Source organism: Ammodytes marinus, assembly GCF_949987685.1.
Source record: "Ammodytes marinus genome assembly, chromosome: 20".
Taxonomy (NCBI): domain Eukaryota; kingdom Metazoa; phylum Chordata; class Actinopteri; order Uranoscopiformes; family Ammodytidae; genus Ammodytes; species Ammodytes marinus.
This window is the reverse complement of record NC_137224.1, coordinates 24075671-24102886: the sequence shown is the minus strand read 5'-3', so window position 1 is coordinate 24102886 and position 27216 is coordinate 24075671. Positions and strand designations below refer to the sequence as shown.

Genomic DNA, 27216 nt, shown 5'->3' with positions numbered 1-27216 from the left:
GAGCTGTGGCAGAAAAAACAGGAGTTAGCCAGGAAAAATGCAAAAAGCAGAGCTGCAAACAGGTTAGCTTAGAGAGAGGACTGACTGTGTGGAAACAGAATCTACAATCTGGTAGTGTCTGGAAGGTAGGGCCGGGTATATGAAGAGCAGTTGATGATGATTGATGGCAGCTGTGAATGCTGGTGATTGACTCCAGCACACCTGACTCCAACCCTGCAATTAGACCAGCACACAGACAAGGGTAAAAGGGAAAAAACAACACAAGGCCTAGAGGCCCAAGCAGGATCATGACATGCTCATTGAAGTATTATGTCCCATAGGGGACGAAGAGGAGTAAGTAAGACCCTGTTTCCACCTGGGATTAACATCTGACTTTTTGAATCTGGTTACAAGTGGCCAGCTCTCAGTCCGTGTGTTCCCACTTGTATTTTCAAATGTGACTTCTTTGTCTACTTGTGATCTGATTCCATTTACCCGCGCTGTATTTAAATCAACACATACATAATTTCCATTTGCATTGATGTTTTTAACCGGTGGGGTTCAAACAAGTAAACATACAGGGCTGTACAGTGCCACAGTTTTAATCGCATTTGCTATTAAAATGCATTAGGCCTACATGCAAAGATAATTACCAGTCTAGGTTGACGAGATAGGCTATTGTCTCATTTAGACAAGGAGGAGCGATGCACAACACTGCTTAGAGGGCTCTACATTAACAATCGCCAAATGTTGGAAATATCATAGATAGTATATAAAAGTAAAAACTCTTAGGCGAGTAAGTTATTACGCCTCTTTGGTTGGTGAAAGATGTGTGTTTGCCGGGCGGCTTTTCTAACGTCTGCTACACTCTTGTCACCACCACCAGTAGCCTACACGGCTTTCTGTATGCAGTTAAGATACTGCATATATGCGAACAGAATATTTCCTGTGCGCCTTCACATTAAAAGCCTGTTACTAGCCAAACGCGAGTTGACTTTTATTCTTAAGCAGATAAGAGCAGGAAGTCGTTGCCTTGCAGCTCTCCAGTCAATAGCAGCGATTTCCGTGTTTTCAGATTTACACAGTGAAATGAAAACAGAGGACAGAAAGCTTGTCATTTGCAATACTGGCGGATGCAACTAACGTTCATGAGGCTTCTATAAAAGCTGCATGAACGCCAGTGATGCATTTTCAACGTATTTCCGCTCAGGCAGGGGGCAGCAGTTGAGTAGGAGGTCCCTAATGTGGACAAAAACCACATTGGTGTTTCCACTACCAAATGAATGCGGACACAACGGTCACAACGGACGTAAACCACCTCCGAATGTGGTTTTTGTGATCCGATCTCAATGCGTCTTGAGAGTGTTTTCACCTGTAGTTAAAGCTTTATTCATGTGATTCGATTACAAAAGTCAGATGTTAATGCCAAGTGGAAACGGGGTCTCAGTAATCCTCTCAGTGTCTGTGTGTGCATCCATGCATACACAGCTGTGTTCTGACAACTCTGATCATTTACCATTGAAGCAATAACCGGACACAGGCTGTTGTACTGTGACCCATTTACAGAAAGCTGCTCATCAGTGCCCAACCTTTTCAGCTGGAAAAATGATCTAAAATAAGTGAACAAAATGAGGGCCTAACAGACTCTAGATTCTACTCATGAGCTTCTGAACAGACGCCATGACGCCTAAAGAGAGGATCTACCAGTGAAAGAGGGAGAGTGTGTAAATAAAGGAAAAGAAATTCAACCTAACTTTCATCTCATTTCAATTTGCTGAGGTTTCTATTAAAAGCAACTAGCACATTGAGGTACCGTTCACGGTTGACATTACAACCAACCAAGTACATGAGAGCACAGCAACGACTGTAGCTGCCAGGTGACTTTTTAATAATTAAAAAGAAGACACAGGGTCTTTACCAATGAAAAGAAAGTGCAATGTGAAAATGTGTGTGGGGTTGGTTGTCACAATGGCCCTCATTTATCAATTTTGCGTGGAAACTGGTGCAGATTCTGGCGCAAATACCTCCCTACGCCAGGTGTCGCGTGGTATTTATCAAACAGGCGTATCTCACCAATCTCAGCGTACGCCAGGCCATTATTGATAAATGCGGCGGATGAAAACGAGCGTATCACGCCCCTATATTTTCTCAGTTTAGAGGCCTCGCCCAGAGGTTTTACGACATGGATATGCGCAATACGGCACTTCCCTGAAGTAGAAATTGACAGAATAACAGCGAAAGTAGAAAAAAAGAGTTTCATTTCGGAGCATTAGCCTACAAGCAGCATCAAAGAACGACAGAAGGCAGCAGTTAGGAAGGAAATAACTGCTGCGGTCAACAGCGTTGGTGTTGACTCAAAATCGCCTCTAAAAAAAGCGTGTTGCTGTTCTGAAATGCAACCAACTGGGGGTGCGGGGCTGCGGGCATAACATAAGTGGTGGAGGAGAAAAAGACGCACCAACTGTCCGATAATGGTCCCCATAAAATAAATACACGTCTGCAGAGATTTGAATGATTAGAATGTATTGGCCCTTTTAGATAGCACTATTCAAAAGGGTTTTAAAAACTAAAAATAACACATTTAGCGTTTTACTGTATGACAGCATGCGCTTGGCAATAGTGGTCAGCCCGGCCGTCAGCTGCACAAGCCGACCCGGCAGCGATCAGCTGAGAGCGCCCACCGTCCTGCTCCACCAGCAGATAGGAACAACGTGCCGGTTAACGGTGGAAATAAATCGCTCGCTTTAGCATTAATGACACATTAAAAGAGGAACTAACATCTACAAAGTGCGTCAAATAAATAAAATGTTAAGCTGAATGTTGTGCCGTGTATTTTTTTGTATCATAAAGAGCAGTGTATGTCTACTACATATTTAATACTTAGGCTAGCATTTTGAATGAATGCAGCCCCCGTGCCTCAGTGTCCCCCCAGCTGCTCCAAGTCGAAGATAACTGCCCTTTCGCAGTCCCATGCTGCGCTCCTAAGTGGCCGGTGTGCGCACTATTGAATCATCTCTCCTACTCAGTTGCGCACCATAAACTGCACAATTTTAAGTGATTAATATCTTTATTTCGGTCTGAGCAAACACTGCATTTGTATTATCTTCTAATAAGTGTCCAACAAAGTCATCGGCTACCCGGCACAGCCTGCACTGCGAGTCCAAGCTGTTTTCAAATTTGCGTACACGAGCTGAGAGCTGGCGTGGGATTTGAGCGTACCCTACGCTCACGTCCATATTGATAAATGCCGAGATTTGCGTGGAAATGTACGTACACCCATTTTTCTGGTCTACGCAAGATTGATAAATGAGGGCCAATGTGTAAGGGTGTCTTTGATGATTATTTTCTTCTTTATATCAATAAGATAGAAAAAGTGAGCGGTACATATTTCAAGCCAACACCTTAAGCTTCAATTTAATGTAGGAATGACTATTGAAAGATGTTTAGGTGATAAGCAATTCTCACTAGAGTAAAAAGTGTGCCTACTTACCCCGTTCTCCCCTAGATGTGGAGGAGTTAAAGACAAACCATGGAGAATTAGAAACATGGATAATGTTCAGTGTTTCTCCCAGGAAATGTCTCAGTCAAGGTGGTCGCTGCCACGGCGAAAATGTTGGGGGTATTTTGTTCAAAGATGCCAATACGGATTAAAGAAATAAGCAATTGTTTATTTGAATACAAAAATACAACAGACACTGACCTTACAGTTGTGCAATTTTGTTTGCTATGTGCAGGTGTAAACATACAGACAGTACAAAATACAATTAAAGAATAGTGCAACTTCTACTGTTTTGATGCAATAATATGCAGACACACTTGATACAAATAACGGACCAAACACTTAACATTTGTATGCACATCAAAGTGCAAATGTATGGTCATTATTAGCCTACTTGCTTAATTCATTTTTCAATACAGAGGTGATTGGTCGTTTTGGAACATGTATTTCCCAATTTAAAACATAAAAAATAAAGCCACATTGAAAATTCAGAAAATCAATCTTGTAGCCTTACACGAGCATGTTGTTTTACAAATAACTCAATAGTTGAAATAATAGATACAATGTGTTTTCCCCTTAAAATGACTACTGTAAATACATTTCTCCAAAGGTCAAAGACAGTAACAGTGTGGTACTTGCCTGGTCCATCACTCTCATGCGTTCATCAGACTTTTCTCTGCGCTGTATGAGCTGATAGATAGGTTGTGTTGCCACGGTGATGTGGAGTCTTTAACTGTCCTAAATATCCCCATACAACAGCGCTGCGTTTATTTTCTCCACCAGTTCAGTGTTTGCGGAGAACACACACACACACACACACACACACACACACAGAGCAGCTGAGAAACGCTTTAAGACACATGCACATTTACTTACCGCAAATCGCGGCCTTTCACGCAATTATGACCATGCACAAGCACATCACGCTGGCTAGGACCTTAATTGTGCAGCACTAAAAATACGAAATTAAAATGTTATTATTATTCCTTTGGTCGGGGCGGGGGGCTGGTGTTGTTAAGGCGGCCGCCGCGCTGGGGGAAACACTGATGTTAGAATCATGCAGGTAGATGCATAACCGATGTGTCATATATAACAATATTCTATCTTCCTTAATGGGTTAGGGTCAGGGGGGTTCTCATGGTCTTTAAAAATAATGTTCATTGGTTAAAACCAATTATTATACTATCTATGGTTAAAACGCAAAAGTGACATTTGCACTTTTGAATAAATCAAAATCCCTTCCAAGTAATGTCCAGTAATGTTGCCTGTGCTGCCGGCTGCATGCTGTTGAAATGTGATATTGATAGACAGAAATAGAGCTCTCTCTCTCTCTCTCTCTCTCTATCTCTCTCTCTCTCTCTCTCTCTCTCTCTCTCTCTCTCTCTCTCTCTCTCTCTCTCTCTCTCTCTCTCTCTCTCTCTCTCTCTAACACACTCTCTCCTCCACTCACTCGCTCGCTCGCACACACGCACACGCGTTCACACACACACACACACGCACACACTATAATGTTTTTGCTTGCTGAGTGAGTGAGTGAGGTTTACAGGGGCCATGTTTCTCACCTCTTATCTCGTCTCATCAGACTGACCTTGTTATGTTAGCATAAATCACAGCAACAGCAACCGCTGCTACACACAAACATGAACTTACCTCCCGCTGTGGCTCTCTCCTCTAGCTGTGTTTGCCTCATAATAAGTTACCTGATTTTCTACTAAAATAGGTGGTAGCCTAGTAGAGAAAACCTTGAAAGGACCTCTCCAGAATTAGGAATATATGCATAATGTAAATAGTTTGACTGCACTACTTTCACTTAAGTAGTACACATATGTTGCTCTTCTATTACATTGTACCGGCTCTACTCTACTTGCTTTTGGGACTAGGTCCTCTTCTGGAGGTTCTTTTCCATTACAAGATAGTAGCATACCGCTTGCCCGGGGGAACTGAAAATAATGGTTATTGTTTATTGTTTATTGTGGATCCCCATTAGTTGATGCAGGAGCAGCAGACTAGTCTTCCTGGGGTCCAATTACAATCTGAACACACAAACAACAAATCATCACATTCATTCAAATACAGTAAAAGTACAGTGACAAGACTACAAAGACATAACAACAGGTGCAAACAAACAAATAAATGGGCATCTGGGCGCCTCAGAGCGCGCAAACACCCACATTAAAACACAACACATAGAGTGCCAAGCCAAGTCAGAGTCCCGAGTTCATATTTAACATAAATAAAATAGGATTTGATTTCCCTCTTCACCGGTATAACACGAATATGTGAAGGGAGTACATTCCACAAAGACATGGATCTATAGAAGGATGTCCTCCTCATTGCATTCCTCCTACAGTGTGGGAGCACAACTTGTCCTGCTGTTGCAGATCTAGTACCGTATGAATGAGCATCAGAGCAGAAACCAATTTCATTAAAGAGAGCTCTACACTGCGTGCACAATTATTAGGCAAGTTGTATTTTTGAGGATTAATTTTATTATTGAACTACAGTGCTCTCGGTCAATCCAAAATGTTAAAGAACCTAAACCTGAATGTTTACGAAAGTAAAGGTGAGATTTTGTCTTTCTTATGAAAATATATATATGTTTTGCTATTATTAGGCAACTATTAGTATGCAGAATTATTCTGCAACTAAATAAAAAAACAAAAAATCTCACTTGTTTATTTTCATCTGTTAAAGTGAGAATAATAAAACAACTAAAAATGTACAAATAAAAATTTCCAATGTCAAAAAAATAATAATTGTGACCAATATAGCCACCCTTCTTTTCAATAACTGTCACAAGCCTTCCATTCATGGAGTCTGTCAGTTTCTTGATCTGTTGACGATCAACTTTTTGTGCAGCAGCAACCACAGCCTCCCAGACACTGTTCCGAGAGGTGTACTGATTTCCTTCAGAGTAAATATCCAGTTTAAGCAGGGCCCACAGGTTCTCAATAGGGTTTAGGTCAGGTGAGGAAGGGGGTCATGTCATTATTTTTTCATCCTTAAGGCCTTTACTGGCTAGCCATGCAATTAAGTACTTCGATACATGTGATGGAGCATTGTCCTGCATAAAAATCATGGTCTTCTTGAAAGATGCAGACTTTTTCCTGTACCACTGCTTGAAGAAAGTATCTTCTAGAAACTGGCAGTAGGTTTGGGAGTTGATTTTGAGGCCATCTTCAACCCGAAAAGGTCCAACTAGCTCATCTTTAAATATACTAATAGTTGCCTTTAAATATGAGCTAGTTGGACCAGTGTCTGGGAGGCTGTGGTTGCTGCTGCACAAAAAGTTGATCGTCAACAGATCAAGAAACTGACAGACTCCATGAATGGAAGGCTTGTGACAGTTATTGAAAAGAAGGGTGGCTATATTGGTCACTGTTTTTTTTTTTGACAATTTTGACATTTTGAGTTGTTTTATTATTCTCACTTTAACAGATGAAAATAAACAAGTGAGATGGGAAAATTTTAGTTTTTTTATTTAGTTGCAGAATAATTCTGCATACTAATAGTTGCCTAATAATAGCAAAACATATATATATTCTCTTAAGAAAGACAAAACCTCACTTCTACTTTCGTAAACATTCAGGTTTAGGTTCTTTAACATTTTGGATTGACCGAGAGCACTGTTGTTCAATAATAAAATTAATCCTCAAAAATACAACTTGCCTAATATAATTAGGCATAGCCTACCTCAGCGTATTAACCCGTCACTGGTCCACATCATAGACTGTAAAAAGTGTTGTACCTTCGACTGCCTTGAAAAAACTCCTTCAACCCGACAGAGTAGGGGCAAAGAAAGTAGATACAGAGGCTGTACATAGTAGAGTAGGGTAGAGTAGAGTAGATACCATGTAGTGGAAAAGCTCTAATAAATATGAAGAGGAAATGGGGAAAGCCAGTGCTGCTTTGTCTCTGTTGTATGTGCAGTAACAGCTGAACTCAGGCCGCAGGCTGACAGCCATCACCAGTGTGTGTGTGTGTGTGTGTGTGTGTGTGTGTGTGTGTGTGTGTGTGTGTGTGTGTGTGTGTGTGTGTGTGTGTGTGTGTGTGTGTGTGTGTGTGTGTGTGTGTGTGTGTGTGTGTGTGTGTGTGTGTGTGTGTGTGTGTGTGTGTGTAAAAGGCTAAATCAAAGTGTGGTGTAGTGCCTTTGAACTGTCAGACTTCCTCTACTCATTAATGTATTCATGACTGTGGCTCTGTCTCTCCTCTCTGCCTGGCTTTATCATGGCTCATCTTTTGCTTTTCCTTTCACTAATATCTTTCATCCAGTTATTCATCTCTCTTCCTTTATCTGTTTCCTCTGTCTATTAACATTTGGTTTATAGTATTTTGCTATATAGGCCAGGCAAAAAAAGACCAAAAATAGAATAAATTGTAAAATAATTTTTTTCAGCTCAGATAATTTCTATGAGGTGTCCAGAACAACATACTAAAAGTCCTAAGACATCCTAGTTGAGGAAATATGTTTAATTCTCATCAATCCGAGATGTGTGCCAATAAGGCGAGACACCAATAAATCCCAATAGGGCTATTTTTTTCCCTTAGTCCTATCAAAATTAAACTTTACACAATGAAAGTATCCAAGAAAAAAAAATGTATTACAAGTTTCTTTGAAAATTTATTTTAATATGCAAATGAGCTATACACTAATCGTATATGCCCAAAATAAACCCAAATAGGCTTAATTTTTTCCTTTACTCCTACCACAATAAAACTTTACATAGTAAAAGTATACTTTAAAAGTAACCCTTTTTGTATTACAAGTTTCTTTTTAAATGAATTTGAATATGCATGAGCTCCACACGTATTGAATATCCTATCATCCTACTGCCAATGGGTGATGGCAATGCTGCTTTTAGACTGGCCTCTAACCTGAAAAACTGCCTGGCTTACCTGCCAGGGGTATCAGGTGCCTCTCATGAATTAGATTTGTCTCTTCAAATGCCACTGCACACAATTTGATAGCACTACAACCAATCAGAGCCATGAACAATGTGACGTATTAAGCCCTGTTCGTTTAGCGAACAGCGGGATTAACTGTTCAATTTAACTTTTGCCGTGGTCGGTCGGCAAAACAGAACATTCATCTTACTTGCTAATGAAAGATTTGAGTGCCGTCTTCCAAATCGTAAAGGGTCGAGGCCAAAGCAGTCTCAAACTCAGACAACATACGGACGTAACCAGACGTAACCAGATGACGACAGCGCACTGTCGTCATCTGGTTACGTCCGCCCCAGAGCCGCATACATAGGGCTCTGGCCCGCCCATATCAGATAGAACCAATTGAAACGTAGCTCAGGATCTCTTGACATATTTAATGAGCTTCAATGGAGAGTGTCCAGACCAACAGGCGCAGCACATTTAATTTGCCAGCGCCTAGTGGCAGGTCTGGATTTCCAGGCTAGTGCCATTCCCTTTCCCATGCCAAATAGACGAGACGTAGAATCACAGCCTGAAATAGCATGGAGAAAGAGGAGATTGTCACACACCTTGGGACCAAGTAACTCCTTTGTCTACTTAATGCACCATATCAGTCTTGTTTTTGTTGCTTTCTTTGGTTCTAAGGCAAGGCAAGGCAATTTATATAGCACAATTCAGACACAAGGCCATTCAAAGTGCTTTACAGGGGCAAGATTAAAATACATAATACACATTAGAAAGCAGATAACAAAACATCACAGCTGGATGTTTTGTGGAAGACATCCCTACTCCTGAATCCTGCATATCCTCAACATTGAGGTTTGTGGCAACACAAGCTCTGCAGTATGATGTGACCCCTGTCCTTGAACATTATAAATTAACTTCTAATACAAATGTTTTACTTTTCATGTAGACTTTCATTGTGTAAAGTTTTAATGTGGTAGGAGTAAAGGTTCAAATTAAGCCTATGCGGATATATTTTGGGTAGCCTATATTTGATTAGTGTATAGCTCATTTGCATGTTTTTGACATGTTTTTGAGGGTCACCCCTCAATTGGTCTCTCGAGGATAAATAAAAGTTAAATGAAATGAAATGAAAAAATGTTAAAATTAATTTTCAAAGAAACTTGTAAGACAAAAAATGGTGTATCACAAACCATGCAAAGCTTGATGCAGATGTGCTCATTGTCCAAACTGCCATTGCCTCTGCCAGAACAAAAGATACAGTCTCAGTAGGTGATGACACAGACTTGTTAGTACTCTTGTTGCATCATGCTGATCTGAATGCACACAAGCTGGGGGGGAATCTAATTCCTGAGAGGCACCTTATACCCCTGGCAGGTAAACCAGGCAGTTTTTCAGGTTAGAGGCCAGTCTAAAAGCAGCATTGCCATCACCCATTGGCAGTAGGATGATTGGATATTCAATAAGTGTGGAGCTCATGTGCATATTCAAATTCATTTAAAAAGAAACTTGTAATACAAAAAAAGTTACTTTTCAAGTATACTTTTACTATGTAAAGTTTTATTGTGGTAGGAGTAAAGGAAAACATTAAGCCTATTTGGTTTTTTTGGGGGCATGTACGATTAGTGTATAGCTCATTTGCATATTCAAATTCATTTTCAAAGAAACTTGTAATAGAAAATTTTTTAATTTTCATGGATACTTTCATTGTGTAAAGTTTCATTTTGATAGGACTAAAGGAAAAAATAGCCCTATTGGGATGTAGTGGTGTCTCGCCTTATTGGCACACATCTCGGATTGATGAGAATTAAACATATTTCCTCAACTAGGATTTCTTAGGACTTTTAGTATGTTGTTCTGGACACCTCATAGAAATTATCTGAGCTGAAAAAAATTATTTTACAATTTATTCTATGAAAAACACTATTTTGCCTGGACTATAAAGTGTATTGTTATCACATGAATTATAGGATGAAGAATTCTAACTCACTTAACATTCATTTATTAGGATGTGACGTATGAATTAGATTCTTAATAGAAAGAGAGCTGTTCTACTGATATTAAAATGTGTGTGTCCAATTGTTACGGTGCTGTTGTTAACCATGTTGTGTGTTTTGTGTGTGCAGGCCTTTAAGCCAGTGGTGGGGAAAAGCCTTCTGTCACAAGTAACAGCTGTGGAATTCTTGTTAGACCGACAGCTGGACTTCTTGTCTGACCATTCAGCCTACCAACCATACCAGGTAAGAACTCTTTTTAAAGCAAATAGAATGGGATCTTTGGAGGTGTGCCAGAAGCCAGCTAGCTTAGCTTACCTGTTGTGTTTATGTGAATATTCTGCTGGCTAAAAAAAATACAATGAACCTGTTGTCTGTTGGCAGATGTACACATTGTAGCTTGATCTCATTTGCTAATTGAGAATGTTTCAGCAGCAGCCATGGACTGCTGTTGGCCCTGAAGAGTAGCCAGGGTCAGGCACTGTGTTCACTATGGATCTGACTAGCAGGTTTTACTGTGAAAATAAAGCCAACATGTCAAGCTGTTGGTCTTCTTGAGTGGTTCTACCAATGACTGCTTGCTACTGATCCATGAGTAACACATCCACACACATTAATACACACACATGATAGATACGGTAGCTTCACAATTGGAAGATATAGACAGGGATGTACCTTTTGTTATTGGGCTGTGTGATGAGGTTAGCTAAGTGAAGTGTTTGTCAGTGTTGAACACAGCCTGTGTCATTGTGCTGGCTTGGACACTGTGTCCCACTCACAGGCTAACACATGGACTGACTGTTTTACACTCTCACCGTCACTCATCAGTTTGTGCTCCAACTTCAGATGTCAAGAGAGATTCTATTATTATTTTATTTTTCTATTTTGTCTGCAGGCAATCAGAAGTCAGATCCACTGTTTCCATGTTGTCTGCTTGTCTGGGGACTTTGAGTCTGTGCAGTAGATTATGTGGCTATACACTGACTGTCGCAGTGTATAGCCACATAATCTACAGTGGCTCATAAAAACAGCTAAAATCAATAGCTGTTTTTATGAGGCTATTGATTTTCTGTTCACATATGTCTGACATGTTTATTGTTTATGGAAATAGAAATGTTTTAAATGAAAGCTACATTTTGAATTAGTTTAGCATATTATTAATACTGTTTATGCCTAGGCTGCTTTGTTTTCTGATACCTGTAGAGGTCTGTGGGCGGGCTTTACGCACCACTCAGGTACTTAGGCCAGGTGTGTGTATTGTTTTGATGATGCTGTGTTAGACAATTTTATACAACTAATGGCACTGATGTACGCTGACGATACTATTATCATGTCTACAACTAAGAGAGGGTTACAGAAAGCTATAAATCATATGTGTGACTTCTGTGAGAAATGGAAACTAAAAGTTAATAGCGATAAAACTAAAGTTACAGTTTTTGGATTTAGGAGAGCGGATACTAGTAAACTACAGTTTGTGTGCAACGGTCAAAGTCTAGAGACTGTACATTGTTTTAGATATCTTGGTGTCATCATGAGTTATAATGGCTCATTTAAAACTGCTGTTGAGGAACTGCATAAGCAAGCATTGCGCGCAATGTTTGCTTTACTCAACAAATGCAGAAAGCTTCAGCTTGCTGTAGATGTCACTCTGGACCTTTTTGACAAGTTGGTTACTCCAGTTATGTTGTATGCATGTGAAGTGTGGGGGTTTGAAAAACTACATCTGTTAGAAAAACTACATCTCAAATTTCTAAAGTACATCTTAAAAGTAAAAATGACAACCTGCAGTAATATGGTGTATGGGGAACTTGGACGGTACCCACTCTGTGTTACAGTTAAAAAAAGAATAATTGGTTATTGGGGGAGACTGTTAGAAAGTAAAGACAGTAAACTTAGTAAAATCATGTACAATCAGCTACACAGCCTGCATAGCAGCAGTGTGTATGCTTCACCCTGGGTATCCCAGGTGAAACAGATACTGGATGACTGCGGGTTGTCATACATCTGGATAACACAAAAATACAACAACATTAACTGGCTGAAAAGAACTGTTGAGCGGAGGTTAAAAGATCAATTCATTCAGAAATGGCAGAGCGAGCTTACAAGCATGACTTCCTGTGACTTATACATAGAATTTAAACAAGAGTTTAAACTAGAAAAATATCTGTTGTATGAAAATCAAAAGTCCAGACAGGCCATCTGCAATTTTAGAACCAATAACACCCGCATACCTAAAGTCACAGGAAGATACAAAGGGCTGGAAAGAAATCAAAGAATATGCAACCTTTGTGATGCTAATTGTGTTGGAGATGAATACCATGTACTTTTTGAGTGTAAAAATGTGGATGTAATGTATTTTAGAAAAAAGTATCTGCCAAATTATTATGTTTATTTTCCATCCATGACCAAATTGATTTCACTTTTGAGGGCAAGTAGGCCAGGGGTTATTGTTAAAACAGGTGCCTTTTTGAGAAATGTTTTGCCATTGTTTAAGTAATGTTTTTGTTTTGTTTTGTTTTGTTTGTCCTTGCCGTACACCATTGTTTTGTTTTGTAATGATTTTAGTTGAATTGTGTGCTCCATGCCATGTGCTATGGCCGTGAGCCGTAATAAATAAATGAAAAAAAAAAATGAAAAGCTAAGTGTCAAGGGAAAGAGGCGGTGGGTTAAAAAAGTCTTTCGACCGCTTATTTTAGTTCACTCGTTGCTTTCAATGATTTATTCGTTTGCCAGTATATGTTCCTTTATTTAGAAGAAAGTTTCGTTCCTTTTTAAGCTGTAAAATAAATACAATCATTGTTTTAAATCGCGAGTGCTTGGAATTGTTTGGAAGCGAGTCGAGCTACCTCGCCTTCTGTACCCACGGCTGAACCAAGAACAGCCGAGACAGACTGTCATGATAAGCTTCCACTAATGTTCCACAATGTTAACATGTGATGAACAATGTAACATTGTATTCTTATGGTAAGAGCTTAATGGCTTTACATGAAGTTGCCCTGGATTAGTTATTTGTAGCTGTACTAGCATCACTAGGGATGCACATGACTAGTGGGTTCAACCTTTACACGTGTGCTGCTTCACTAGTCGGCACCAGATATACTAGTCCATTAGTAATTCACTTCCCAGTGCGTGGACTTGAACATTAAATGTGTGAGAATGAACGTGTGTATACAAAGTGTGGATTAGTGAAAGGAGAGCCCAAACGAAACTAAAAGGTTTTCTTGCCCGCAGCGAAAAGGCACAGCATCTGTATTTAATCACTCATTTCTAAGCCGTCCTTTTTCTTTTCTCACTGTCAGATGCAATTCATGCAATAAGCAGACAGTAGGACAACACTAAGGGTTAAATAGAACACACCTAAACTAACTCTCTCTGCCTTGACAAAGACCTCTGACTGTGATGGCTTCACACAGTGATCCATGTGTGTAAATCCTCCCGGTACGTGTGTGGCAATATGCACAATCTTAATACTTCACATTACAACTGTATTTAAATGAACGGCTTGATTTTCTAGATTCTAGAAGAACGTTAAGGCTCCTAAAAGGTTTAACCTTATAGTTAAGTGAAGGTCTTCAAGTATTGAGGATTATTCATTCAGCCTTAGTTTGCGCTGTGACACATTGGCGGGATATGAACTGGTTATTGTATATTGTGAGCCCTTCACCTGTGTGTGACTGTGGGTACTGAATGAACCCATCCTACATCACTAGATCTAGCTCTAGAGGACCAAGCCTCTACCAAATACAATCTTAGTTGCAATCCTTAAATGAATATACTGTAACGGTTGGGTCTGGAGGACACAGGCGCGGAGACAGTATAAGTAAAAGATGATTTATTTAAGGAAAAACCAGCAGGGTGTTAGGACCGTGATCCGGGGAGGGGAACTGGCTGGCATGGGGGTCCAGGGAGAGAGCAACGGGGCAAGTCCAGGGGGCTGAGTGGAAGCAGGTTAGAGCAGGCAGGCAGGAGGGGTCCGAGGAGTAGTGCTGGAGAGCTAGGGCTGGAGTCAGGCCGGGAGAACTGTGGCAGAGAAACAGGGGTTAACCAGGAAAAAATGCAAAAAGCGAAGCTGAAAACAGGTGAGCAAGAGAGAGAACTAACTGTGTGAAAACAGAGGCTACAATCTGGCAGTGTCTGGAAGGTAGAACCGGGTATATGTAGAGCAGTTGATGATGATTGAAGGCAGCTGTGAATGTTGGTAATTGACTCCAGCACACCTGACTCCAACCCTGCAATTAGACCAGCACACAGACAAGGGTGAAAGGGAAAACACACACAAGGCCAAGGGGCCCAAGCGGGATCATGACATATTCTAGAAGTAAGTTGCAGCGATATGTAACATTAACAATCATTTTCAAAATGCAACAGCCACTTGCGAAACTTTGCACACTTGATACACCAATGATTGTGGATATTTATTATATTACACATTTCTGTGTTTTTACTTTTCTATACCGCTTGGTTTTGCCTTAGTTTTTGCACTACTTAGAATGTATTCATTCTATATATTACTTTTCTTTTCACCCTTTTGTACTTATTGCACTGTGGGATGGAGAGAAATATATTTTAGATTCCTCTGGAACATCTTGCTGAAATTGACAATAAAGTTAACTTGATACGCCACTCTTGTATGTCTGTCGCCCTCCAAAGGGTCAAGGTCTCTCCTTGTCCACCATTTCATTAGATTATAAATGATATCTCATATACTTAGATGTGTCCATGTTTGGATAGTGAGCTCCTCTTCAAAACACAAACACTACCCAATCACTAAATGTAGCCAGACTGCACACCCAGAACACACACACTCTCACTTGTACACTTTATAGTATCCACGTAGCAGTGAAGCTGCAGCTGTCTGAAGTGAAGGAAAGTGGAAGCCTCACTGTTGTCCTGGCACTACTGACTGCAGAGCACTACACACTCTCTCTCTCTGTCTCACACACACACACACACAGATTCCACCATTCTTAAATAACACATGGCAACACAGAGCTGCCTATTCTTTTTTAACTGCACAGTGCAGTGAAAACAGTGTGGCTCTTTCTCTCTCTCACACACACAGAGCAGTGAAGCTGTAGCCACTCCCCTCTCTGTTATTCCAGTTGGACAGGAAGACCAGAGGGAGGGAGGGAGGAAAGGAGGGAGGGAGAGGGGGCTACAATCTGTTTGGCATAAACTGTACAATGAAGTCACTGTTTAGTGGGCCAACCCAGCCCTGTGTGTGTTTGTGTGTGTGTGTGTGTGTGTGTGTGTGTGTGTGTGTGTGTGTGCGTGTGCATGCGTGCGCGTGTGTGTGTGTGTGTGCGTGCGTGCGTGTGTTTAGTTTGTGTGTGCGTGCGTGTGTTTAGTGTGTGTGTTTGTGCGTGTGTGTTTGTGCGTGTGTGTGTGTGTGTGCATTGTAGGCGTGTGTTTTGAGGCTGAGGGACAGGGGGTGGAGAATCATCTGTTAGTGCTGACTCAAGAGTTTGACCAAACTCCACAAACAGAAAACACATAGATGAAAAGCAGCATTTAGTTTTGGAGTTGTGCGTCCATCCGGGTCATTCTTGTCCACTCTGACTCAAGGATGAACTGAATACATTTTGGAGTTCACTAATGGAGCTTTTCCACTGCGTGGTATCAGCTCAACTCGCCTTGACTCAACTAGTGTTGTTTTTGTCAACAAAATGTATGACAAAATATCGTCGTCAACGAACATTTATCACGTGACAGAAACGAGACGAGACGCTACGTAAATGGTGGTCATGTGACAAAGACTATAATCAAATATATAATGCTTTATTGTTGACTAATAAAAACGGGACTGAATTTGGTTTACAAAAACAAAAACTCTGCTAAAATATCTCTTCATGTTCATTGACAAAAACGAGAGGACACGAAATGTTATAAGGCTATTTTGTCTCGCCATTATTATTATTTTTGCAATATTTCTGTTTCCTGAGTCTCGGGGCTGCAAACAGGCTACGGCTTCAGATTAAAAGCATTTCACTAGTTTAACATGAGTATTTAACTAGACAAACGTGAGTTGGCTTTTATTTTGAAATAGCAGGAAGTTAGCAGGCGACGTTACTTCCTCAATCCCCACTCACGGCAATATGGAAGATGCAGCTGCGGTCATAGACATAATAAAGCCATAGACATTAATATGTCTATGGCTGCGGTGGTGGGTTAACTTTAACGACTAACCAGCTGCAGCCTGAAGTTACTGTTTGGCTAACTGTCAATATGTGGCCAAACGTACTCACGTCATCTTGACTGGATTCCTGTCGGATATTAACCATGACTCCTGAGTTCCCTGCTCTCTTGAGTCATGTCGAAAAAGTATTCCATTGTTTTCTGAACGAGTAGTAGCCCTGTTTGTGGACATCTATCCATCAAAATTATGACGTAGGTCCTTAGCAACGGTCATTATACCCTTGACAGAGGTCTGTCTTGCTGGAAATAACAGACCTGTAGAATGCCGTGATTTACATAGCATTTTCACAGTGCCATGTAATAAGTTCTGTCAACGAATTCCACTGTATGCAGTCTGTGCTTCCAATCTCATGGTTCAAACCATTTGTGTTATATCTTGTATTACAAAATCTGACTTCAGTTTACAAGCAATACAAGTCATACACAAACATTTTATTTGCACTTTGTTATTATGTTATTGTAGCTCTAGCATTCAAGAACCTTTTTTCTCTTAATTAAACTTGAATGTAATGTCAATTTTTTCTGGCATTGTCATTTGAAGCTATTTTATTTAGGCCTATTTATTTTATGTAAATGTATGTCATTAGACAGGAGATTTTGAAAAACCAAGAGAAGCTGTCCGAGCTCCACCAGACTGCTGTTCAGGTTGAGGAATCCGGCATTCTTACATGTTTGGTAGCTCAAATAAATATGATGTAAATTCAATCAGAGCGTTTTCCGTGTCTGGAATTGCATGTATTCTTGAGTCTATAAGGTAAAAATAATATAATAAGATAAGATAACCTTGTTTGACTTGTGAAATGGGGGACTTAAAGAACATTTAGATTTTGGCTGTACTATACTAGGTACTTGTACTATATTAACTGGGTTAAATATAATTGCATTACTAAAAAGACTAAAATACAAATGTCATTGACTAAGACTAGACTTAAATGTCATCAGTTTTTGTTGACTAAGACTAGACGAAAATAGTCCCAGATAATTCTGACTAAGAGAAGACTAAAAAGCTCAATACTTTTAGTCAACTGAAACTTGACTAGACTAAAAAGAGTTTAAACGTGACTAAGACTAATAAAAACTAAAATGACAGTTTGACACAAAGACTAGACTAAAACTAAACTTAAAACAGGCCGCCAAAAACAACACTAGAGTCAACTCACATTTTTGGCGTTTCCACCGCAAAAACATGGTACCTGGTCCCTGGTAGTGGCTGCTTTTTTGGTATCGCCTCGCTCTGTTCCAAGCGAGCTGAGCCGATGCTAAAAGGTGACGTCAACAGACTGCCAGTCCCTGATTGGCCAGAGACTACCGGCTTTAGTAGTAGTAGTAAAAATATTTATTTCGGTCCATCAAAGCACATCACATGCGATCAATAAAAAATAAAAAATAAAAAAATAAAAAAAGTAATGGCCGAAAAGGTCTAGGCTGAAGCCGAGGCTTATTATGCCGACCCTTTTTACAATAATAGTAAGTTCATTATTAACACCTTCATTTACCATTATTAATTATATATATAAAAGAAAAATACATATACTGTATATATACTATATATATATACATATATATATATTTTTTTTAACGTTTACAAATATATAACTCTCTGCAAATACACAATATAATATAATACAACAAGATATAATATGACATAATTCAATATAATATAATATAATACTATAAATATAATACACTAAAAATATAATATATATATTCATATTTTAACCTCTAAAATATATCATTTTCTACGCTTACACAACATAGCATAACATAACAGAACATAATATAATATAATAAGATACAATATAACATAATACAATCTAACATAAGATGACACAATATTATAAATATACCATAAATATGAATATAATATACTATAAACATTATTTACCATGAATACAACATAAGATAAGATAACATAATATAACACAACACATAATACAATATAATAATTCGAAAAAAAGAAAAACAACAAAAAAAAGAAAAAAATAAAACAAAGCAAAAACAAAGTCATAATGACGCTTTATATCTTTCTATTACCTTGGTTTTGAAATTCCTTTTGAATTTTTTAATAGAGTTGCACGTTTTTAGTTCACAGTCCAATTGGTTCCATAGGTTGATGCCTTTAACGGAAATGCACCTACTCTTAGTGTCCGTTCTTGCCCCTGCACTTCTAAACATATGTGCGCCTCTTAATTGGTAGTGACCATCTCTAGCCCCAAACAGCTCCTGGATGCAGTGCGGAAGTGTTCTGTGATGTGCCTTGTACATTACAACTGCCGTTCTAAGGACAGCTAGATCTTCTAATTTCAAGGCGTGGAGTTTAATGAAAAGAGGATTTGTTGATGCATAATAGTTAGCATGATTTACAATTCTTATGGCTTTTTTTTGCAGTAAAAAAATTTGGTTGATGTTTGTTTTATATGCGTTACCCCATACCTCAACACAGTAAGTGATGTAAGGAAGAATGAGGGAGCAATACAATATATATAGTGAGTTCTGATTTAAAATATTTTTCATTTTATACAATATTGCAATGGTTTTTGATATTTTTGATTTTATATTATTTATCTGTGGTTTCCAGTTAAGTTTATTATCGATTATGGTTCCCAAAAAAATATTTTCATTTACACGCTCAATTTCAACATCATTAATCTTAAGTTTAGCCTGTTCATTAATTTTCTTATTGCCAAAGATGATAAATTTTGTTTTTTTTAGGTTCAAAGACAGCTTATTAATGTCAAACCACTTCTTTAGAATTGTTAATTCGTTTTCCACTGCATCCAGGAGCTGCTCAAGGTCTTTTCCAGAGCAGTGCAAACTGGTGTCATCCGCAAACAAAACACACTTTAGTAATTTTGAAACGTCACATAAATCATTAATGTACATAATAAAAAGTTTAGGACCCAGCACAGAGCCCTGTGGGACCCCATGTGTTACTTTTTGCAAGTCAGAGTCTACATTATACATATGCACATATTGGTCTCTATCATCAAGGTAACTTTTAAGCCAGTTATGAGCAATGCCTCTTACACCATATCTTTCCATTTTTTCCAAGAGTATACCATGGTCAATTGTGTCGAAAGCCTTCTTTAGGTCGATAAAAACCCCAACTGTAAATTCCCTGTTGTCTATTGCAGTAGATATCCCTTCAACCAGCTCCATCACTGCCATTGAGGTGGACATATTGCTTCTGAAACCGTACTGGTGGTCGCTCAATAGATGATGCTTCTCTATAAAATTATCTAATCTTGTAACAAACAATTTTTCAATTATTTTTGAGAATTGTGAGAGCAGAGAGATTGGTCTATAGTTTGTGAATTGATGTCTGTCTCCACTTTTGAAGATTGGAATTACTTTAGCAGTTTTCATTGCTTCATTCTGTTGTATTTACTTCCAAACTGTTCGGGACTTTTCGAGTGTATTTTGTCTCGCCGCGTGCAGCCTTCTCTGGCTCTCATTCATTTGATTTGCATCACAGATCCGAAAAAACGTAATGAAATGTCCATATATTCACTAAGCTCACCCCGTGGTGTTGGTTGTTGGGGATGTTACTTAAAGGCCAGGACACACCAGCCCGATAATCGCCGTCGTCAAAAAAAAAGACGAATCTGTTTGGTGTGTGCCATGACGTCGGCCGACGTAGAGGTCGTCGGGCTTGTTTTGAGCCTGTCGGCCGCCGATTGAGCATGTTCAATCGGCGGCCGACCGTCTTTCATTTGGAGCAATTTGATTGGTGGAGGGCTAGCGAATCAGTGAAGCCCGGAAGTGAGGCGGGTAGCACAAACAGCTAACAACAGCTAGCCATCGTTTTAATGTGTTTGTTCGTTTCGTTTTGCAAGTACTCACATGCATCAACCCTTGTTGACTGCTCGACACCATGCTCGACACTCTCTGCTAAAAATTGTGCTCTTATGGTCCATAAATATAAATACGTATTTCTATGTTTATGCTCTAGAGAGCTGTCCCATCATTTCCGGCTTTCGTATTTTTTCGGGCCACAATACAGATTAGCGCCGCCTGCTGTTGTGGAGACATTACAAGCGCGGGACGTACGGAAAATAAGCAGTCGTCTCGGTGTGTTTTTGGGCCGCGACGGAAAGACTGGAGCTTCCTGAAACGGCGACTCCAGTTTTTGGGTAGTCGGAACGTGTCGGACTGGTGTGTCCTGGCCTTTAAACATACTGTGTACACGACACAAGAGGAGACATGTAGGGCAGCTAGCAGCTATATAGCCTAGTTAGCCACCTGGGACAGAAATGATAGCAAGTGATACGTGGCAGAGTCACACATCAGGACACCAATACTCCCTTTTAATGGCCCGTCACAATATTATTTTACTACTTTTAGCAAACAGATACAAAAAAAATTTCTTAAAGATTTTCCATACATATTTTTGGCAGTTGGTTCAGTTAATAGTACAACAACTGCTCGTAATTTCTGCTTTGCTACTTGGCTCCGGAGTCGGCTTTCTGCCCCTTTGTATGACGACCCCGCCCACGTTAAGGAGGTACTATTTGCAGTGGAAAACAACCAGTGCTGCTACCTGTCAAATTTTCACAAACTTACACTTGGACTCAAGGGTGAACTAAATAGATTTTGGAGGTGAAAGGTGAAAGGTTACTTCGACCCTACATATTGTGATACCTTCTTTAAAGCATTGATGCCTGATGCTGCGCAATGCAATATGTACTGTATCTCCTGTCTGTCGCGCAGCATCAGGCATCAATGGGTTAAAGCATTGCCTACCAAAGACCTTTTTCCCATAGTTCCAAATGCATGCGTCATAAGTCAGTGTTTTTATTGAGACACTAGGCAGTTGAGCAGCCTTGTGTGATTGAAGCCCCTGCCATCAGTTCCTCAACAATGAACCCTATGTCAAAGTCTAATAGATCTAGCATGATGGGACAGTTATTGCCTGATTGTAGCATACAGTACACCTGTGTTAAAGCTTTTGCATTCCTTATATTACTCCACTCCACTTTATTCAGATTACTAATTAAATTTGTCACTCATCTATATATACTGGCCTCTTTATTAGGTACCTTGGTAGCGTCGGGTTCAATCCCCTTTGGCCTTGATTTCTGGCTTCATTCTTTGTGGCTTGGGTTCAACACAGTGCTGGAAAGCAGGATGCGTTGAACTTCAGATCGCTGCTTCATAGTAGTGGCCTGTACTAGTGCATACTGTACCTCCCATACCTACATAGTGCATAGTGTACCTCCCATACCTACATAGTGCATACTGTACCTCCCATACCTACATAGTGCATAGTGTACCTCCCATACCTACATAGTGCATAGTGTACCTCCCATACGTACATAGTGCATACTGTACCTCCCATACCTACATAGTGCATACTGTACCTCCCATTCCATCAGATCCCATAGACGGGCTTTGGGATTGAGATCTGGTGAAGGGTGAACTCATTGTCATGTTCTACAAAGCACTTTGAGATGATTTGAGCTTTGGGACATGGCGTGTGATATGAACGTAGCCATTAGAAGATGAGGTACTCTGTGTTCATAAAGGGATGAATATTTACATACATAGGATCCTACCTTTAAATATAGCCTCATTGGTTCTTAGGGGCCCAAAGAGTGCAAAGTATATCCAACACTACATTCTATATTCTATATAGTATACCCAGGGGGCAAAGTGATTTTATGGACATGGAGCGTTGTAAAAGGTTGTTCACCAAAAATGACATCTAGGACCTTCCACGATCACAACCTGGGTGGACAACCTTGTCAACAAGCTGCTGGAAAGCTACAGCGGGCCGACATAGCAAATCAGAACCACTGTTTAAGTGAATGGGGGTGAATGGGGATGGGCTAATGGGAAATTTTTTGAATTTATAGATATCATAATGAAACTTTGCCAGTTGATTACTGACATTAAAACAAAAACTTTTTGTATTACAGTGTTTTCCAAAATGTTTAAATAAATATGAAAAATCATCAATATCTTACTAATGATGCGTAAATTTGCATATCTGCAAAGCCCCAAAATGTAGATGTTGGAAGAAAACAAAGTCAATTTGTTTTTAAATTTTGAAAACAACTGCCTGAAGCCTTTCCTAATCACAGTTCAAATTTGATCAATAACCCACAGAAAATAAATTTTTTACACAGTTACATTTCATGTGCTATGGACCAAAAGTTTCCTTTTGGAGTCTCCAGCTGGTATTTTAGGAAACGGCTAGACATTCCCTTGGAAAAAACAGTGTAAAAAATTCATTTTCTATGGGTTATTGATCAAATTTAAACTGTGATTCGGAAAGGCTTCAGGCAGTTGGACACTTGTTTTTTTTTTTTATTTAAAAACAAATTGACTCTGCTTTTGTCCAACATCTAGATTTTGGGGCTTTGCAGATTTGCAAATTTACGCATCATTAGTAAGATATTGATGATTTTTCATATTTATTCAAACTTTTTGGAAAATACTGTAATACAAAAAGTTGTGGTTTTAATGTCAGTAATCAACTTGCAAAGTTTCATAATGATATCTATAAGTTTAAAAAAATCCCTATTAGCCCATCCCCATTCACTTAAACAGTGGTTCTGATTTGCTCTATGTCGGCCCCCTGTAGCTTTCCAGCAGCTAGTTGACCAGGTTGTCCACCCAGGTTGTGATCCTTGAAGGTCCTAGATATCATTTCTGGTGAACAACCTTTTACAACGCTCCATGTCTGTTTTTCCAAAAAAAGGGGTTTTGCCCCCTAGGTAGTATGTAGAAAAAAGATTTAGGATGTCCCAATTCTTGTGGCCAGATTTAGGATGGTTAGAAGTACCCGGATGTCCTACTTCTTCCGGCCAAGATTATTAGTGTTGAAAACAGCATCCTATTTGGGTGATTCTGACCCAAAATCCGGTGTGCACGTGAAGTGACATCACATCGACGAAGCCTCCATATCAAACGGGGATGCGACGGATATAAAAGCAAGAGGCAAGATCAAGGCGCAATGTTATGATGAAAAACAAGAGTAAAAGTATGTCCCAATAGTATGCCTACTGCATCCTAACTAGATAATTTTTATCGTCGGATGTAGTATGTAGAATAGAAAAAAGAAAGAGTATGATATTCAGAACGCAGGGTGAGTCATCTCTACACTAACCATGACTACAATGTTCACTGCTCTCCACATTATACATTCAAAGTCATGTTGAAAAAGTATTCCATTGTTGTTTGAATGAATAGTATGTAACTGTAAAAACAGATTGATATGACAGGAAGTGATATATCAAAACAATGTCCTTAGCAACAGCCTGTTACCCATAGCAATGATGAATTATCCTTCATAGGGGTCCATTATTAGGAAATATCAGACCGAAGAATGCCGTGATTGACCAATTAGAACCCAGCATTTATCCAGGCCGTGTAATAAATCTTTATAGTTTGTTGACACACTCACACACTGTCTCTTTGTTATTCTTGCTTTGCTCTCTTACTGTCTCACCCTTTTGTTTCCTAACCCTTCCCCTACTTCATGCTGACACACTCCTATATTCACTACAGTGTCATGTTACATGGACATCTCATATGCTTACACACACACACACACACACACACACACACACACACACACACACACACACACACACACACACACACACACACACACACACACATACACACACACACCTGTGGTGTCAGTTCACACTCATGCGAGATAATATGTCTGAAGTAAAGACAAAACTCTGAGTTTTTCTCTGATGGACAAAAAACAATGTGTATGACTTGAGAATAGAGCTGACTGGATTGCTTTGGGGGTCCAGTGTCTTTCCCAAAGAGTAGGAGATCTGATCTGTGTTCAGTGGACCACCCTAGATAGCATCCTACTGCAAGTTGATTAATACAATCTAAAGTATTATTCTTTAATTCAAATAGTTTTTAGATGTTTGAATGAATATGCAAATGTGCATATCTTTAAAATCTAGATGTTGGATAAAGCCAGAGTTTAACTCTTTATCTCAGTTTTACAACATACAGTATTTTGGATACAGCCTTTTTTATTTTTTTAATAAATTAAATACTTTTTACAGGTCTTAAAAAAGCATTCAAGGTGTCCATTATGTAACATGTCACATTAACAACACATGAACAAATGCTTCTGTAATAACCTTCAGAACAGTGCTAAGAATGAGCATTGAAAGTTTAGCTGATGTAAGTGCTTCAGAAGTTGAGATTTTTTTATTGAGTATTGAAAAAAAAAACTAAGGTTGTATAGTAGAAATATACAGACGCAAACAGAGAAGGTTTAGTAAAATGAACAACTTAGGGGTTGATCTACTAAACGTTTGCACTTATAAAACGTGTGCAAACGGAATTTCACCCGCAAAAAAACATTCAAACTGATCTACTAACGTTTGTTCACTGAGGTCTGCGTGTCAAATAACATGCACTGTCCATCTAGTACCTATTGCGTTAATGAAGATGCAAAAATCAGGCGTTTCTTACCGAGAGTGCAACATTTGGGAGGAGTAGATTTAAAAGGTTTATTTAGCACTGTGTGCCTGAAAATAGTTGCTGCCGTGATTGCGTCTTTATTTAATACGTTTGTAAAGCAGGTGTTAAACTGTTGCACACAGAGGGCTGGTGAGGAGGACACATGACAGACAAACAGATAAAGCTTTCTTTCTGCTTGTGTTACATATGTTTGGATTGACAAACACAAATAACCCAGACATTTGGCCCATCCAGCCATGCCATTCTGGAGCCTTTGGATGAGTTCAGTCTTATTTGTAGCCACTCACAAGACACACAGTCACACCATACTTGCATAGATAAGGCTTTTTCTCATGTCTGGGTCCTTCCAGCGCAATGAGCGCACTGTCTCCCCAGCAGTTTGTCTACTGTCCAGAGTCCTTAATGTTATGTCAGGCAGGATGGACAGCTGTGCAGTCTGGATGCAGAATGAATCCAAACAGGGCTTTACACGTTGCTGTACAGGAGCGACTGTACTCATGTGAAACCTGTTATATTTGCCTAGGATTTAAAAAAAGCTATGTGTTATTGTGTTCTTCTTCTAGTGTCCTGCCATATTCTCTTCATTTCATCAGTCCTTGTTGTCTTACCCACAGCATTTATTTCCTCACAGATTCTCTCTCATATTGTTTCTTTGAGTAATATTAATATTAAATGGCCGTAGCTCAACAGTGCGTGTGTTTTCCTCTTCCTATAACACCTCTTATTCCATGGCATTACATTTCTCTTGGCGCTTGATGTCACTCTGCTCTCTGTCCAAACACAGAAACCAGTAACACACGCTAAACCCTCATTTAAATCTACTTCCTCTAACACCGTTGTCATTTTCGCATTTAATCGCCCTTAAACCAAAAGTGCAATATTTAGAATGCTCACCCAGGTTAGCCCTCTTTATATCTGAGCTTAGGAGATGTACCCCTATATGTTCATGTTGGACCTTTGATTTATACTAAAGAAAGAGAACATGTGTCGGAAGAAAATAGACAAAAATCTCCAACAGACAGACTAGGTCTGTTTTTGCCTGCAGTTTGTTCCTTTAAAGCTGTTGATGTCCTGGATGACAACCCCTCCTGGGGGGCAGAGAGAGAGAAGGACAGAGAGACACTGGCCCTGTGTGACTCCTGCAGCTCTGCTTTAACTCCTGCTGTTTCATTCTATACATTCTAGTTCATATCCTTAAGAACTAAACAGATGATTTGTTTGCTGTGGTAATATACACGGTGGCCCAAAAAGTTGGAAGATATTTTGTTCACTGTTTTAACCTTTGTTGGACAGTTTAGTGACAGTTACAGTAGATAGTGACAGAGTTGAAATGGGGAGAGAGAGAGAGGGATTTGACATGCAGGAAAAGTCCACGGTTCATATTTGAACTGAGCCTATATGGTACACATTCTACCCACTACGCAACAGGAGTGCTCCCAGGAATCTAATATTTGTGACCTCTTCTCATGAAATGATTGTGACAATGTGAGTTATTCTTGATAGATAAAGTGTATCTCTTCTCAACTTTATTGATCAATCTCATCAAAACGTATCACAGTGAAAATCAAACCACAATTAACCTTTACAGACTGTGTATTCAGGTTTAAACAAATTTAGGGTAAGCAGGCCATGGCATCTGCTGCTCCTCCTCTGCATCAAGACATCCTCTCACTGCAGCTGCCCTGTGTGGTCTCTGGTTGTGGTCTTGCAGCCTTAAGTTGTTCCCAGACCCTTCTTTCGAAATTAAGTTGCACATTGAATTTGATTATAGCTAATGCTAATTACTGTTGTTTAAATGTTTTCACTGTTAACTTTTTACTGTTGAAATACTTCAAGGTTTGTAATTTATCCCAACCATGGCAGCATGTCAGTGGTCCAGTTTATCTGGGGGCAGTGCTGGTCTAAAGCAGCCATTCTCAAGCGTCGGCCCGTGGACCCATTTGTACCGGGCCTTGAAATATTTCCAGAATGCATGTATATTTTTTTAAATAAAAAAATAAAGGGCGATGCCCAAGCCGACATTACTGGCAGTGTGATGCAACATTCAGCTCAGTAGTAGAAGAGAGACGATAAAAACAAACACAACAGTCAGTTATCATATTGACATATAAGGTGACTTGATTGATTCACCACGTCAACTCATGCACTGAGTAACATGAAAGAAAACACACATAGCGGCCAAAGACTGTTTGATAGCAG

At 39.5% G+C, this 27216-nt stretch overlaps 1 protein-coding gene across 1 annotated transcript in view; it reads left to right on the top strand.

Annotated features, from left to right (window-relative positions):
- jmjd1cb (jumonji domain containing 1Cb) overlaps positions 1-27216 on the top strand; it is a gene marked incomplete at its 5' end in the record, with an annotated part of 158126 nt that overhangs the window by 94086 nt on the left and 36824 nt on the right. The window contains one exon of the mRNA XM_080049193.1: positions 10492-10605. Coding sequence (XP_079905319.1) covers positions 10492-10605 — 114 coding nt within the window. The remainder of the gene's footprint in view (positions 1-10491; positions 10606-27216) is intronic.